At 38.5% G+C, this 17,299-nt stretch overlaps 2 protein-coding genes across 2 annotated transcripts; one reads left to right on the top strand and one right to left on the bottom strand.

Moving 5' to 3' along the window:
* Nucleotides 1–408: 408 nt before the first annotated feature.
* LOC144653447 (ankyrin repeat, SAM and basic leucine zipper domain-containing protein 1-like) lies at nt 409–10,637 on the bottom strand. Its single transcript, XM_078513437.1, has 14 exons — nt 10,092–10,637; nt 8,807–8,937; nt 8,347–8,469; nt 7,733–7,850; nt 6,775–6,886; nt 6,341–6,475; nt 5,867–5,946; nt 4,523–4,549; nt 4,259–4,331; nt 3,603–3,659; nt 3,320–3,432; nt 2,488–2,608; nt 2,206–2,310; nt 409–1,601 (listed from the first exon to the last, which is right to left on the bottom strand). Exons 1-14 carry the CDS (start codon nt 10,511–10,513, stop codon nt 1,443–1,445), a joined length of 1,776 nt encoding a protein of 591 aa, XP_078369563.1. The 5' UTR covers nt 10,514–10,637; the 3' UTR covers nt 409–1,442.
* A 27-nt stretch (nt 10,638–10,664) lies between these two features.
* Nucleotides 10,665–16,241, top strand: LOC144653461 (3-hydroxyacyl-CoA dehydrogenase type-2-like). The gene is made up of 4 exons (XM_078513454.1): nt 10,665–10,873; nt 12,252–12,413; nt 13,190–13,427; nt 14,221–16,241. The coding sequence occupies exons 1-4, from the start codon at nt 10,694–10,696 to the stop codon at nt 14,412–14,414; spliced, it is 774 nt and encodes a 257-aa protein (XP_078369580.1). The 5' UTR covers nt 10,665–10,693; the 3' UTR covers nt 14,415–16,241.
* Nucleotides 16,242–17,299: the final 1,058 nt, after the last annotated feature.

Below are 17,299 nucleotides of genomic sequence, written 5' to 3'. Positions count from 1 at the left end.
GGAAATAACAAAGCCAAGAGAAACGAAAGGAAAAGGAGCAAGAAAAAAAATGGAAACGATTTCGCAAAAAAAAAAAAAAAAAACAAGTCCAAATTTTGGCTTATGCGCATGCACCAAAGTACATTTTTGTACATTTTTTAATGGAATCTTCCTCAAAATCTTGCTGCATTGTGGAAAAGTGCTTTTTAAGTAAAGTTAAGGGAAATTCAGGATCGTAGCATCAAAAATTCAGTTTAACGGTAAAAAAAACCCCAGTTTTTGGAGAAATTCAGCACTGAAAGGGTTAAGTCCCAATCTTTCTTCTTCTTGCAAAAAGAGAAAATATTTCTTTAATTAAACTACACATAACAAGGAAACAAATTAATTCGATTGTACACAAAAAAATAATGTTAAAGAAAACACCACCACAGTGGTAAAAAACAATTTTTAATTCAACTTTACCTTCAACTTATAATACAATTATAGCTGTTTCATTTTGTTCACTTTTTGTTCAGTAAACTATAAACAAACAAATATCTTTATAATTCATTATAATTCATCAAAAAAATTAATTTTTTTTTTAAATATCCAAAACATGACCATATCAACTTCAGAAAAATTATGTATAAACAGTAACAGTAATAATACTTAAACCTGCATCACGAAAATGATTGGTCAGCAAAATTCTGGAAATAAGCTCGAGTTAATTACGGTGCGACTTGTTTCTTCCTTTTTTCTGGGGAGCCTTACAGAACAGAGTTTTCACTCGAGTGTTGAAAGTTGGTTTTGCATTACTAGGCTTAGAGATTGGTTAAAAATTGCATGCCACTTTCTTTCCAGAACAGGATACTGTGTCTGGAAATTTATAGGTTCATGCAAGAAGTAAGGCCACATGGTAAAACTCGATCTCTAAAGTTATAATAAGTGAGGCTCAAAACAAGTCCTGCAGTCGTTAAACAAACATTTATATACATAACAGGTCTCTGAACGTACTCAGAACAATGAAAAATATAGAGGGGGAACTTGTAATCCGATAAGTTTTAACTAAATAATAATCCCATGAGGTTATTCACAGGATGACTTATTTTTTGAATAACTTTTGCATCTGAGATTTGGGGGGTGGGGGGGCTTATTTTCAGAATTTTAGGATTACGTAATAATCTATAGAACATTGCAAAACAAGCTCTACAGTTGGCAAAAATTGACATAAAATACAAATTATCATAATTATTATACAAGCTGTACAGTATGGTTGTATAAAATCAAACAAAATTACATAATATTGTCCCTTTGTTCGGAGTTCAAACAAAAGATAGTTCCATGGCATTTTATTCAGGGGGAGGATTATTTAATGGGGTGGACAGCAGAGACAATTAACCAAATTTTCCTCGCCAATTAATTATTTTATAAAAAAATTCAGATTGCATGATACTTTCTTAATTCCTAGGCCATGGCACTGTGCATCATGTCGTGTGCCATCCTTTGTGCACCAAAAATGCACCCAATGCAACAGCTGCAACTCCTGCAACAAGCATGAAGCCACCACGCGATGTGTGTTGGGCTGACTGCGGTTTCTCATCAGCAATCAGGTCTGGTGCTGTGTTGGATACTTTGGACTTGATCTGTCAACAAAATAAGTTGGTCAAGAATTATAACCTTATAACTATCCTGCTATGAAATTGGTCCAACATACATTGCAAGGAATTAATCCTGGTTTTTGGGAGACAAAGTACTCTAATGCTGGGCATGTTGGACTTTGGATCAAGTGGTCAGGGTTCATTGCCTGGATTGTTGTGTTGTTTTCTAATGGGCAAAACACTTTAAGAACTCTGACTTACAAATGAGCACTGGCAAACTGTGACAGCAGCCTGACAAAGTGGGGGTGCCTGTGCACAGTGTTCAATGCCTGATCCAGAGAACAAAATACAGTCAACACCCACTATTAATAATGGACACCTTCGGGGCCACAATTTTGTGTCTGTAATAGCAGAAGTCCGTAGTAGCGGGGGAGTTACATGTACATATGTATTTTCAGTAATTCTTATTCGCTGGGACTTCAGCTCCTGTCCGTAATTATGGGGTGTCCGTGATAGCGAGGTGTCCGAAGGCAGGAGTTGACTGTACAGTAATTACACTAACTGTACCGTACTTGGTAATGTATTCGGCAATTACCAAGCAAAATAAATCAATTATGTTCAAAAACGAGTGACACCCATAATCACCAACCTGGAAAATTTGTTTTTTCACAGTGTGGAGTTCTTCGCTTAAATTCTCCACAGCCTCCACTGCTTCCTTAGAGAATAATTCCATTCCTTCAGCTGCCGTGACATCCTCAAAAGAAAAAACAAAAAACAAATTATTATGGATGAAAAAATAGAGTAAGCAATTGCTACAACAGAAATCAAACTTGTAGCTCAGTTAGAAGAGAAACGGATCTGTATAATTGTGAAAGTCATGGATGTGAGTACCAAATTTGCAGCCTTGAAATTTTTTCCAGTAAAAAATTACCTGTACAAACTCCAGAGGTTCATTGACAGTGTTCAGGTGTTTCTGTACATACGAGACACTGCTTCTGATGAATGTCAAATGTTTTGACACATTCGCCAAAATGACTGTCATTTCTGGAGCACTGAAAAGATCAAAAATGAAACACAAAATTAATTATTATTAATAATTATTATCACTGATTAGCCTTGTGTATCAGTTATATTTATAAAGTTAAGTATAGGGCTCGAGACTTACGGTAGCCAACTAGCCAAAGGCTATTAAAATTTAGGTTTTGGCTACCAGGTTTAGCATTCCTACTAGCCATTTGTCTAGTGAAAAAATTGGAAAAGTCAACTGTTCTTGATAGAAATCAATATACCTGACTAGTGAAAAATTACTTTTGGCTAGTAAAATCTGACATGTCACTAGCCAGTAAACCAGTGAGTTAAAAAGTTAGTCTCAAGCCCTGTAAGTATCTCATAATTTTTAAAAATAATCGAAAGTACTGGTAGCTGAATAACAACACATAACAATGGCATAAAAATTTGAAATTGAAACATCAAAATTTACTGGGGATTTTTCTGAAAATTGGATTTTTTGAAATTTGATTTTTTTCTAATTAATTCTCTATCGGAAGTTGTTAATAAATACATTTTCTAACAAATTAAAACTTACAGCATTACTATACCTTATTCTTATTATATATTCCAAATGGAAATTATTTTTATAATAATTATTCCACATGGTAAACTATTCTACTTATTAATTTTTATTCTGGTTTGAATTTAATTTTTTTTATGATTTACTATGTACTAGACTGAAATTTCTTTTACACTGAGAAAGTCAACAATACCTCAAAGAATGCTTCTCTAATGCCTGTAGGCTAGCTACATCCCATTCCTTTTTGTGAACTTCTCTTATGGCATCAAGGATCTTTGTTCGCACACCTACTTGAGTGATTCCCATCTGAAGAATGGCAAAAAAATGTCAGAGGTTTTAAATAAAGATTTTTCTAAATGTTTTATTTGTCAACAATTTGTGCAGTGTACATATTACCACAGTTCCTTCGTATTCGCACAATACAAACATGTACATGTATGACTATAGTTAATTAAATACTGTCTAGTACACTGTACCTGGTCAAGCTCCTTTTCTGTCAGATTCAAGAATTCATCAAATGTTAACTTGTGCTCCTAAAAAAACATAATTATTTATATAATTTAAAGTTTTACGCAACAAATTATGTACACATAGAATAAAATTTAGTTCCCAAACAAACCCAAAGCCACAGCTACGCAAGTGGTATGACAGCTGGTAATGCCAGGGCTGCTAATAATTTTTTTCACTTGAAAGGACATAATAATTGTTGTCCTACTAAGACACCATCTTGGTCGGACAAACAAAATTGTGGTGGGACAGATTTTTATTCATCGTTGTTGTAAAATGATTTACGATCAAGAAATTGTCTGGGCATCATGTCCAACCACACTTAGGATTTTGTTGGACATTAGCAAATTTTGTTTGGCCAATGTCCGATGACCAACTGTTATTTTCAGCCCTGTAATGCACAACAACTTGTATTCATGGCACAGATTGATCTGGTAAATTGACAATAATTATTTTATATTGAAATAGGTTATTTTATTTATTTTAAGTGTCCCCTTAGTAATTGGAAAAAGGATTTTTACCCACAGATAGACTCCTTGACACTTAAATAAATTCATTCATTCATTCAAATTGACCCACTGGCTAACCAACCATAACTCAGACAGTTGGGCAGTCAGTCAGTTACCTGAAATTTTGGCAGCAATTGTGTCAACTCTAGGCCACAAAGAAACATTTCAAGGTCACCATATTTCATTCCACTGCAACAAGGAAAAAACAATGTTAATGAGCTCCCATTGTCAACTTACAACCCTTGTACAGTTCCCTTATCCATTTCCTTCAAGAAGAATGGAGTGAGTAAAAATTGTAGACATAATTAGTAATCAACTGCCGAAGAGGCAGTTGCAAATTAAAAAGTGCAAGCACGATAATTGTTCTTCAAGTTTCATACCTTGAGCTGTCCTCTTTGACATCAACACTAGGAAAGAGATAAGTTATAAATCATAAAGACTAAGTAAGGGTTATTTTTAGGCAACGAGGGAGTATGCGACTTATTCACCGAGGGCGCAGCCCGAGGTGAATAAATCACATATTCCCGAGGTGCCTAAAAATAACCGGCTTATTTTTCACATGGGCAAACAATAAGAATACGCTGAAGAAAAAAAAAATGTTTTTTTTCTCGACACACACTTAACAACAGGAGAAAGGTTCCGAAAAGACGCACTGGGGTTTCCACTTGATAAACAGGATATTTTTTCGTTTTTGATATGCCGATCAAAACAATCAATATGCGTGCCAAACTAGCTTTACAAAAGATTAAAGATTCCGAAAGTACGCATTGGGATTTTGTAATTGCCTAATAGTACCGACAACTTTGTAACCACCTTTTTTCACCAATTAACTGCAAAGTTGGTAGAAGTGAGTGAGTCTGCGAAGAAAAGTTCTAATTTTTCGACAAATCCAGGCAATAACTTGGAGCCTGCTATCCTCTAAGAATCGGGAAGAGGACTACGAAAACGCTCAGTTTAATTAGCATTGAGGAGGCAACAAAAGGGTTGTTTAGCTTTAACCAGGTGGAAACAAATGGGAAGAAAACGTCGAAGAGGCTAGAGAGATCATCGTTGACGATGACAAATTAAAAGAGCTGCTGGCCAGGAATAGTGAAGGATCCCGAAGAAGACAAAAAAGGTAACCTTTAGGCGTTTGAATGTTTGGAGTGTGTTAGCAACCGAACAGAATAAACTGCTTCGGAATTCTGAAAAAGCAAACGTCGAGGCACGAGTTCCGGAACGCATTTCTCATGTTTTCAATCGAGCAATTGCTCAGTAGTATTTAAAATAAAATGTAACAACAGTCAAGGTAAAATGAATGTAACGTTATTAAAGTAAAGTTGTGGTTTTGTTTGTAATGCGAGGCTTGTGGATTTGCTACGAGGGGAATATTGTCGTAATATTCCCTAGGGGGTTATCAACTCTAATATTCCCCTAGTGGAATATTAGAATATCAGCCCCGCTCTCCCCTGTTACAATCAAAGCCGCTCCCAGCTTTTCAGACAGTTGTTAATTAGCGGGGTTTATTCAATATAACCAGCCTGGAAGAACAAAGGAAAACGAGCCATGTGAAAAATAAGTATATATACGTAACTGTAAGTGTACTTTACAATTGTAACCCAATCACAGACTTTTTAATGTGACCAGTGAAATATCAATACAAAATCAGATATGCATGCAATGAGTATTTTTTACTTTTTGGAAAGTAAAGTAATAATTAAAAAGACATTAATTTTTACTCTTACCTTGAAGATTCTGCAGTTTGTAAAGCTGCTTCACTAGACACTTGTTTTCCACTTGCAGCCAAAGAAATTATATCTGCAATCTAATGAACAGTAAATGTAGAGAAAACTGCTCAGCCATGATGCACGTTTTATAAGTGTTCTGGAAATCTGTTTTGATTTGATCAATCAAAATTCTTGAAGTACAACTATTTAAATTAGAGGAAATGAAATTAAATCTATAAGAGAGTTCTGTCAGGGACTCTTTGTTTTAATTTATAATATAGTCACTGTGACACTTTTTTTTTCCATTAAGTTAAAACTAGTGGCCATGATCAGGCCGGTCAAGTCACAGGCCAGTCCAGTCCAGTATCTCTGGGTATCAGTAGCAATTATGAAGCAAGAAGGAGTGTTTCTACTCTTCAAAACAGTTCGAAGAGTAAAACATAATAAATAAATATTTATTTTATTATTAATATCGATTAATGCATAACTTACCCGTGGGAAATCACTTGAGTATGCAATATCACTTGGTGTCTGTCCATCATTGGAGTATATCTTAGGATCTGCTTTGTGATCCAACAAGGTGCGTACAACTCTACCATGACCACGACTGCCAGCCCAGGATAGAGACTAATAACAAGATTTTTATAGAAAGAAGTACCCCCCACAAATCCCCCCCCCACAAAAAAAAACCCCCACGTTATAATAATTAATTTTAATCAGCTTTTGTGTATTTACAAGTTCTTTGTGTCAAAAAGGCAGACTTAAGCTCTGGGGACATGATGGGGGTGCTTGTCATCTTGCTTAGTGGTATTAATTAAGGATTTTGGCCTCACAACCTCACTTATCTTAAGGTGTTGTGAACAGAGCACCAATATTTTAAGAAACACAAATCGGGCGTACCTAAATACAGCTTCAAGGCAACTCACCGTCCACCCTCGCATGTCTTGTTTGTTGACCTCGGCACCATGTTGTAACAGCTTTTCACAGACTGTTACCCTTCCTTCTCTTGCCGCATACATCAGTGGTGACATGCGATACCTGGTTGGGAAAAAAAAATGTTGCGACATCAGTGGCAAAAAATGTCAGAGACTGGCTAACAATGCAAGGCAAAGGTCTACATTTGGACGAGGTAGATGGCATACCAATGCCAACCTTCAATTCTAAAACTCTTTAAACATAACGCCAGAGGAACAAGACTTGCATAGGGTTAAAGGACTCCTTCATAATGAGAGTAAAGCGCAATGACCCAGGCTTGGGCTTAAAAGAGTAAAATTACGACTACCCTTGGATAGAATGCTCCTCCCCCTTAGGCTGCAACCTCACCCCTCACCCCATCAGCTGTGATAAATTTTCTGTAATTCCTGTAACTTGTGCAGTTGATTACCCTATTTATTCGATTAAGCGCCCAACCTCAAATAAGCGCCCACCCTGTAGGCAGGAAAAGTTAATAAGCGCCCACCCTGTAGGCAGGAAAAGTTAATAAGCGCCCAGCCTCAAATAAGCGCCCACCCCCACCCCCCTAAAATGAGGGCACAAGAGGAAAGTTTGGCTATTGTTAAAGTTGAGATTAAAATTGACTAAGTACTACTAAGAGACTATCGCGAAGACCGAGTTTTTTTAGCTTTTTTTACTGAAACTTTCAATGAACATTAAAAATTCAGCTTTCATACACCTTCGCGTTTAGTTATTATACATTGTTTGCTTGCAAAATAAACGTACTACTTGCTAAAAATAGTGAAAATTTAATAAGCGCCCAGCCTCGAATAAGCGCCCACCTCGAATAAGCGCCCACCCTCAAGGTCCAAAAATTTAATAGGCGCCCAGGGCGCTTAATCGAATAAATATAGTACTTACTTGCCTTGTAAAGTTGATCATTCTACTTACTTGTCATAAACATTGACTCGGGCATTTCTTTCCAGCAACAGCTCCACACATCTCAGAACCTGTTCTTCGGGCGTGTTCCCAGACACGGCACATGTTGCCATCAGAACAGTATACATCTCTGAAGTTAATGCATGAGAAATTGATTTTACTAACAATACACCTCATATTGGATACTGTGAATGTTATGATTGGGTGAACAAGTTTCTCACAAAGACAGAAAACTGTGCATATGTAAAGGTTTATACAAGTTAACAAATTTTTAACACTTCAAACAAAGGCAATAATTGCAAATTAGAGCGGTTTTCACTTGAGTGTCGAAAGTAAATTGCGTTTGCTTTGGTTTTGCATTCACTACGCTTAGTGATTGGTTTAAAAATTTCGCGCCAATTTCTCGGCCAATCAGGAGTAAAACCAAAACCAATCGCGACTCGCTCGCGCATGTTTTCGTGTCGGCTACATGTATTTGCTTCGAGTTTTGATTGGTTCACTGGATTGTTTGTGTCGTTTGTGATTGGTCAGAGTAATAACTTTGTTTTTGGTTTTGGTTTTACGACACTCAATTGAAAACTGCTCTAGTTATAAAAGGAATAACAATCACCCACACAGTCAAATACCTTTATGAAAGTTAACATTTGCTCCTTTGCTTGCAAGTAGTTCCATGACATCGGATAATGCTAAACTGGCTGCAAGCAACAATGGAGTCCACCCAGACTTGAGCTGAATATCTGGATCAATTCCTAATGTAACAAATACATGTACATGTACATATGAGCATTTAGATTAAATTTGTTGAAAGGAATAATCATTGGTATACGTGAGGCTTGGTAGAACAAAGAGAAACATAATTCATCCGTAGTGACACAGTCAAGTTACTTGCCAGGGTAAAAGGTATTTCAGGTTCTCCCAACAAGATCAGGATTCATAACGGAGAACTTAAAACACTTTTATTTCAGTTGTGTGTCCCACTGATGAATTTATTTCTTAGCATTTTTTTTTGTTCAACTGTACACTAAAATAACTTTTTTCTGGCCAATAAAAACTTGTGCATGAAACTTAGCAATAATCCCATCTTACCATCATCCAAGTACTTTTGTATTGCAGTAGTATTTCCTTTCACAACGGCTACTCGCAAGTCCTCCACAGCTAGTGAGGCAGCAGCTTTCTTTGCCTCTGCTTGCTTTGACTTGTTAGGCGTTAAATGACTCCTGCAAAAAAAATACATGTTTTATCCTACATGCCTTGAGCAGCCATAGATCTCCATGTTTATCCTATTTATTTCATTAGTCTCATGGTTCTTGTGAGAAGTCCAGTCTTGTGAAAATAAACCAATTTGATTGGTTAATTTTTGACAGGTTCACATGTTCACATGTTTACAGTTGGATGATTTACAATATTCAAATTGAATTTGAATTTATGAAACGAATAATGCAATCCACTCGCCATTAATCAAAACTATTCAGGAATATCAGGCAGCACCCGCTGAGTATTTTGACTGTAATAAACAACACCCGCCTGGTACATGTATCTCCAATTTCCACTTGAATTTGCATCTCCATCTTTGAATTTTTCGAATTGTCCCACGAAAAACCTGAAAACTTTGAGAGCGTACACAATGTATGAACAAAACATGTTGGTATGGTGCCAAAAACGTTGTCAATTTCACCACATAACCACTGTTTCATTGATCAAAAGTGGCATAATTATTTAACCACCGACACAAATCATCAACGTTTTGGAAGTAAAACAACGGGCAAAATTGGTCTTGCTTCAAGGATGGGCGCAAATAGTAGTAACATTCAACAAATACGTCTCGTTTTCCACACTTTTTTGGTAAGCACTGTAATAAGCTCATACCATTGTGCTGTTCCAGGAAATTTCCATTCCAAACCAAAGAAAAGGTCACTGGAAATTCCGATGGAGAGGGAGATTTCAAAACCCAAAGTTCTTAAGAAAAGTATGAAAATAAACTGGAATTTCCAGAAGGATGGGGAGCCTAAACCAAATAAACCTTGCATGGGCAAGCTTAGGTATAGATCTTTTCTGAAACAAATCATTAACATTACCTATGTTTGTCGAAGTTTGGTTTTGCATTCAGAAGGTAACAATTATGCCCAGGGGGGGGGGGGGTACTCCAGATTTCAAGTGACAGGGATGATCGAAAGGGGGCAAAAATCAAGTCTCCAAAAAATCCATAGGACTTCCGACAAAACCCAAAAAAATCCCTGGACCATGTAAAGCGACACCATCAAAAATCCCGGAATCGAAAAAATTTCAAACCCCAAAAAATCCTTCAATCATCCTTATCACTTGAAATCCAGATTACCCCCCGGTGGGTAATAATGGATGGCAGTAAAGAAACCTTCTTGACGTTTTTCCTTTGTTAACGTTGTTGAATGACGGTGGGGGTCTTGGAAATCCCCCTCTTCCTCTCCCTCTTTGTGGCAGCAGTCCCCGACCCCTTCCAAGGCCGGATTTTTCAGACAAAGAGTTTGAAGTATTGTCATTCTTTGCAAATAAATATTGTCTTTCACTGTTCGCATTATGAGTCCCAGTAACTTTTGTCGGAGTGGACTTCTGCGAGTTCGCCGGTGCACTGCTAAATTCAAAACCATCGCTATCTTCGTCGTCGGATTCGGCGCCAGCTGGCATTGCGACAAAGTTTTTTCGTGAATCAGTGCCGTTTGCAAAGCCGCCATTCATGTTGCTGTCGTGAATGCTGCCCATATAAAACCCATCATCGTCCGAGTCCGAATCTTCCGCTCCAGCCGGACGAAAAGACATCTCTCAAAATCCTGTCTTCTTAGAGGATGCAAAGAAAAGAATTTTCGGCGAAATAAAATCCTTTTGTTTTCAACTTGCAATGTAAAAAACTTTTTTCATCGATAACCGACCATCTTTGCACACGTGCTTTTTGTGGTAATCCGCTGTGCGATATTGGCTTGCTCGCAGGCGGTTTTCAAGATGGCGTTCCGCAAAGGACTTGCTTGTCTTGTTGCAGGCGGTGCTAATGGTTTAGGTCGCGCCACAGCGCAGAGACTGGTTCAACACGGCTGCAGAGTTGTTATAGCAGACCTGCCGTTAAGTGGAGGCGACAAGGTTGCGAGCGATCTGGGAGAGAACTGCATATTTGTCCCAACTGATGTAAGAGTGATATAAGCGCACATCTGAGTTTCGTACTTATTTAAGGACGGGGTGGGGGAGGGGAACAGTTAAGAGATTATGCACCGCAGTCAGTGAGAAGTAGTTTTTAATTTATAGAAGTGGGGTGCGGAAGGAATTTTTTTGCCTGAGTAGCAGGGTGGATAAATAATAAGATGCAATGTTATTGAGTGGGGATGTATTTATTGGCCTCTGTGGGGTAGAGAGGAATAGTGTCTCACTCGCTGGGTGAGGAAGGGGGGGAGGTGATGACAAAAATTGTCAGCTGCGAGTAAAAACAAATGAAAGTTAGAATTTTTAAAAGTTACTTACCCTGGGTGCCAGAGGGTTTTTGTGTTGTTGTTTTTTTGTGGTGATAATGAGTGGCAAACCCACGGCTTCACCACAAAAAACCCTTTGGTACCCAGTGTAGTTACTGTGACCTTCTCCATGATTGATTATGCAAGCATATGGAAACTAGAGGAATGCTGGAATTTATAAGCATTGACAGAAGCAAGATAGAAGTAAGCTTTGTGAGCAAGGAGCACGTTTCAAAATGCTACCTCCACTAAAAAGTGAGCATGTAGCACTTGTGAAAGAGCAAACAAGCACCTGCTATAATTTTGTGTGCATTCTGAGCAGTAACCTTATTTTGTGAGCACCGCAAGATTTTGAGGGACCCTTCATGACCTCTTAGAGTCACTTTTCTGGCATGGGAGGGGAAGTACCGGTAGGTCAGAAAAGATAAAAGGCACAGGGTACTGCACAAGAGAGGTTTTGCATTATTGACATTATCATACTGTTGTTTTGATGATTATGATGATTGTACAAGAGGGAGGGAAGGAAGTCTGCAATGCAGGAATTTTCAATGGGTGAGCAATGGATGATTTTCTTCCCCTGTTTGGCCTGAAATTACAAATGTAGGGGATGGAGATGAGGAAATGAGTAGTCCAGGGCGTGGGGTGGGAGGGACGGGGGGTGTTGGGTAAGAAAGAGCTTCGACTCTTTCCAGGCATCTGCACATTTCCCCGGGACATTTCCCTATCAAAAGTGGCAGCCAGAAAGGATATTATTCAATGATAAATGGAAAAAATAAATTTTCGTGTGCTGCGTGGCACTTGTATTACTGGTTTTTATAAATCCAGACTTAAGGAGAACAGATAATTCAATGCTCATGCCCAATAAACACACCTGCACTGCAACAAAGAGAGAAGGGTGAATTGCTCCTGAAAATCTCTGTTGGGTAAGTTATCTGGTTGTCTTTCCCTTTTAAAGTCTTTTAAGACTTAAAAGCTTGCAGTATTAATGTTACCAATCAGATTAGGGGAATTACAATAGTTCGAATGCTTGAAACATATTATGATTATCCTTTCTACTCCAGGTTTCATCGGAAAGTGATGTCAAGCAAGCCTTAAAAACACTCGTAGACAAGTGTGGTCCTTTGCGTGCTGCCGTGAATACTGCTGCAATAGTAAAAATTGCTGAAACTTTGCCTGATGCAGGGGAGGTTCATCCTCTACATATATTTGAGGAAATAACAAAGGTATAACAGATCCAACAATACTAAACCACTATCAATACTACTGAGGCTTTTTATTTTTGTGTGATTGCCATATACCTGCCAACTTTTTCTGGATTAAAGGCGTGAGATTTTTATCCTGAAAGCGCCAGGATTTCCAAAGATGATACGACCATGTCCGAAGTTTACCAAAGATGTCCAAAGTATTCTGAAAATGTTCCGAACATATCCCCATCCCAATGCATGGATGGTTTTGCTAAACACGACCTTGTTCCCAATGCCTTTCTTGTCAAAGCTCTGAAATTTCGGGGAAGTTGTTGTCATTTGTAAACTCTTTTAACATGGAGTTTTCGTTTCTCACATTGACTCCTGGGGTGTTTACCATTTTGTCAGAAAAAAGTGATTGGGATAACCATTGAATAATGGTAATGGTTTTCTAAAATCAGTATACCAATCCAAAGGGATGGCGCTGACCATTATTTTGTAAATCAGTTTGTCTTCTGTTGACGGGAGACTGGAACTGGGAACCTGTGCAAATGGTACGGAAATTGCTGGCATTCTGTTCTGAGCAGATAAACAACTTGCAAAAGGGAAAGAGGAATTCCAGTTGGTTTTGTTCCAAGCAGAATCGCAGGACAACCTCTGAAGGTTGACCACTAGTTTCAGCCAGAATTTCCAGAAAATTAACCTTACCATTTGCATTCTAACCAAAAATTCTAGTCTTTGTGGCTAATGATGGTTAGCATCCCTGGAGTTTGCTTCTATGAAACAAGTGTTTTTAAAAAACCTGTTGTTTGCAGATCAATATGACAGGAACATTTAATGTGGCTCGCCTTGCAGCAGAGCAAATGGCTACAAATGAACCTGATGAGGGAGGGGAGAGAGGGGTGATTGTTAACACATCCAGTGTTCATGCTTATGATGGACAGTCAGGAAAAGTTGCTTATTCAGCAACTAAAGGAGCTATTAATGCCATGACACTTCCTCTAGCAAGGGACCTGGCACGACACGGCATTAGGGTGAATGCAATTGCAGCAGGTATGTTTACTGTCTGTCTCAGAACTTGGAAGGACGAAGAACTGTTAATCAATTTCTAAGTGAGTGTGGGGGGAACAGGGTTCTGAACCTCCCACTTCCTGTACCTTTTGCTTGTTAGTTCTTGTTTTTACTTTAGTGCTTTCACCCTCTTTGTACTATTTTTTTTGCAAAATATTTCCCAACTTTTTCCAGTTTTTCCCACCTTAGAAATCCGGCTTCCCAGCACTTTTCTTTATTTCACTTTTCTTTCCATTTCCCTCAAGCCTGTTCCAGGCTCTAAACTTATAGTTAGGGAGGGTGAAAAACGCAGGCAGGCAAGGTTGTTGGGGAAGGGCGAAAAACCCCTCACCTGCATTTTTCGCTCCCTCCCCCCCCCCCCTACTACCGAGAGCTTGAAACAGGCAAGTACTAATCCCACTTACTCTTTTGGCTTCCCACCCCCTGCCCCCTATTCCCTACTAGTGGTCAACTTCAAAACACAACTTGGAGTATTTTCAAAAAAATTGGAAGTGTTTGAAAATGTGATGAATCACTGATTCGAGTAGTGTTAAAATCTTAATCAAATCCAAAACTAAACAAAGCTGGACGGAAAACAACATCTTAAAAATTAAAGCTGCCTTATTAACATCAAATATCAAACGAGCTTGACAAGTACTGTGTTGCTAAACACTTTTCCCTGATGTGTTATGAGGTGTATAAAACCCAATGTTTGTAGCTGTACAATATTTGACCAATGATTTATTGCAAACAAAGTGAGATTTTGACATATGGGTTTCTTTTTTACAAACACCAGGGCTGTTCTTAACGCCGATGTTTACCAAAGGAAGACCGGATCCTTTAGAACAGCAAAGGATCGCTCAGGTTGTTCCATTTCCCAAGCGCATTGGGGACCCTGCAGAATTTGCACAACTGGTGCAAACAATTATAGAAAATAAGATGATTAATGGAGAAATCATCAGACTTGATGGCGCTGTGCGGATGCCATAATAATGAATTTGTACACCGTGGAGGAGTTCGGTTGTGAGCGCCATGTTGGATTTAGAACTCGTCAGACAATTGACAGACTTGACTTAAATTTATTGAAATTGGACAGGCGCCGGCCCATAATAGGTCTTTTATTTTTTAAATTTGGAGGCAGGACCTTTGTAGCAAAGTAAGGATGGTATTTCCTCAAAACATTTACAATATAGTTATGCGGACGTTATCTGTCTCCGAGAAGAGAACAGCTGAGTTCTCCGATAGCGGACCGCGACTCAAAGAAAACTGTCATCATGGAAAAGACCTGTCTAAGGACAACTCTTTTACTAGGACAAATGGTGGCTGCTTTTTTGCCCTTCGAATATTTTTACAAGGGTCTCAAACTTGTGCCACGAGAGGAACTAGACCCCTACCTAAGTATAAGTAAACGAACTCAAAAATACCTCGGGACCAGAAAATGCGCGAGTGTGTATTTTAATTATAATTTAACCAGTAAGCATATTATATTCTGGAGGGGACTGAATATTTTCGCGGACCGACAGATTTGGCCTTAAACGCGACCGGATTGCGGATGTTTTGCGATACATTGAGCGGATTCGTGGACTTACAAAATTCAGCGGATCTCGGATAAGCTTGGAATTTTGGTGCGGATTCCGGACCTTTATGTCAGAAAGCTCCGATCGTCGTGGATACTAAACTTAGTTCGGGTCACTTTGGTCGGCCTTCGTCGGTATGTTGGCGAAATTGTCGCAAAATCAACCAATAAAACGGGGCGTTTTAAGAAATTGGCATAAAAATCAACTTTTCTTGTCAGCCGCAGTACTGAGAACGCAAAGTTTCAAGTCATTCGGATTCGGATTTGACTATTCTAGAATCTCAGTCTGTTTGTGATCCTGTCCCAGAAACAACCTCCTCGAGTTGTCTGGCAACGTCTGTGGTGCTGTCAGTAAGATGAGCATGGCAAATAGGAATTTTCTTCCCTTGGAGAAGGCTGGAGTTACGTTCTATACCGTTTTCCCTTTATTTCCTCAACTTAAAGTTATTCCTAACTCTGTGAGACTATAGTCAACATAACATTCTTCCCAATGTGTATCATAAAGTTCATTTAGAAGTCAATTTTTTTTTAAAAAAAAATTTAAACTGAATATTCGTACTTTAACTGCCAGTTGTAACGGCGTTTCTTCCATATTGAAGCGACGGGGAACGGGGGAAACTCTGAACTTGAGATAACGAGACAACTGCGACGATACTTGCGGGGGAAATTAGACTCAAATGGGGCACTCGCTTGCAAAGAAGAGCCATTACACTCTTGGGTACCGGGATCTAACCACGAATTGGACGGACAGCAACAGCAACAACTCAGCTTGGGTCCAACGGCAGTTTATTCTTACTAACTTCGTAATCGAAAAACATAACAAGTGCAGTTGTTTATATACGATTTGTACATGCGTCTGTTGTTAACAGAGTAAAATAAGTGCGCTAACACTAAGATGTGAAAAGTGATTACAACAGAATATAAAGTCCTTTGACGATAGCGCAACCTACTAAAAATTCAAACTTAACTTTCCGAGTTTATTATTGAAAGTGTTCGTTGCTTGGCGGAGAAAGTTCCAACTAAAATTACACTAAATTAAAACTTCCGAAAGAAAAACAAACTTTTCTTGCCAACCAATCGCACCTCTTGTAAATTAAGTAACCAAAACATTAATTAAAGAAACTGGATGTGTCAGCAAATGTATTCACAGTGAAAACACGATGAGCCAGCGACCAACAAGTTGTTAATTAATCCTATTCAAGTGAACACCAGAGGCGAGATTGGCACGAGTAAAGTAATCCAAAAACTAGATAGAGCGGTTTTCACTTGAGTGTCGAAAGTAAATTGCGTTTGCTTTGGTTTTGCATTACTACGCTTGGTGATTGGCGTAAAAATCTCGCGCCACTTTTGCAGCCAATCAGAAGTAAAACCAAAACCAATCGTGACTCGCTCGCGCACGTTTTCCCGCGCTTCGTGCCTGCGACATGTATTTGCTTCGAGTTTTGATTGGTTCACTGGATTGTCTGTGTCCTTTGTGATTGGCCAAAGTAATTACTTTGGTTTTGGTTTTACGACACTTACGACACAACCGCTCTAAATACTGAGAAAATGTAACACTTTTTAGAAATAAAGAACACTTGTTAGAAATGCCGAACTCTTTTTAGAAATGCAGAACTCTTAAGTAACAAGAACATTGAGAAGCTTGAGAAGCTTAAAATCGGGCGCTTTGCCTTGAAAGGCAGGGTTCAGTACAGCAGAAACCACGAAGCAGTTACTTAAGTAGCACTCAGTCCGACTGTGTTTGTGTAAGTCACAGGGCTTGCATGAGCTGTATTAGTGTGCATAATATAATATCTAGAACGTTGTCGAGATTGCATTATTACTTAATGACATGATGGTTTCAATTTATAAATGTATCTCACAAAATACAAATAAACGATTGAAGTAGACGACTAGACAATGTAAAGTTTTAAGACTTAGCAAAGTGCAGTGTATTGGTAATACTGTAAGGTGCGGTTTCACCTGAAGGTCGTGTGCTTTTCGGTATTTTCCAGGCATTGCACTTTGATGGGACAGTACTACAACTGTTTACCGGGGAACTACTATTGTCAAGAAAATGATCACAACTTGTTGATGAATGATTGAACATTTGTTTCATACCATTACTGTAGTAGCAATTGATGAAGGCTTTTAGTCCTGAACCAAAGTATAAGGACTGGGAAATACTGAAACCCATTATCAGCCACCTTAAACGGAAATATCTTGTTGGTGTTTCAAGGAATCCAAGGAAACTTCACTCATCCCATGTATCTATGTATTTCGGTATTTTGTAATTTTTTGAGTGATTTTTGGGGATGTT

This window comes from Oculina patagonica, chromosome 5 (assembly GCF_052425735.1).
Source record: "Oculina patagonica isolate OP01 chromosome 5, crgOcupat, whole genome shotgun sequence".
In the NCBI taxonomy this organism is placed as follows: Eukaryota; Metazoa; Cnidaria; class Anthozoa; order Scleractinia; family Oculinidae; genus Oculina; species Oculina patagonica.
Note: the sequence above shows the minus strand (reverse complement) of the source record. Positions and strands in the feature narration are given on the sequence as shown.

What these genes read in the sequence shown, in the direction of transcription:
- LOC144653447 (XM_078513437.1), bottom strand. Translation starts at nt 10,513, where the DNA reads ATGTCTTTTCGTCCGGCTGGAGCGGAAGATTCGGACTCGGACGATGAT. An exon ending in AAAGGAAAAACGTCAAGAAG is followed by an intron (nt 8,938 to 10,091) that starts GTTTCTTTACTG and finishes TTTTTTTTGCAG; the next exon opens with GAGTCATTTAACGCCTAACA. An exon ending in TGAAAAAACAAATTTTCCAG is followed by an intron (nt 1,602 to 2,205) that starts GTTGGTGATTAT and finishes TTTTGTTGACAG; the next exon opens with ATCAAGTCCAAAGTATCCAA.
- LOC144653461 (XM_078513454.1), top strand. Translation starts at nt 10,694, where the DNA reads ATGGCGTTCCGCAAAGGACTTGCTTGTCTTGTTGCAGGCGGTGCTAAT. An exon ending in TATTTGAGGAAATAACAAAG is followed by an intron (nt 12,414 to 13,189) that starts GTATAACAGATC and finishes TGTTGTTTGCAG; the next exon opens with ATCAATATGACAGGAACATT. An exon ending in GGTGAATGCAATTGCAGCAG is followed by an intron (nt 13,428 to 14,220) that starts GTATGTTTACTG and finishes TACAAACACCAG; the next exon opens with GGCTGTTCTTAACGCCGATG.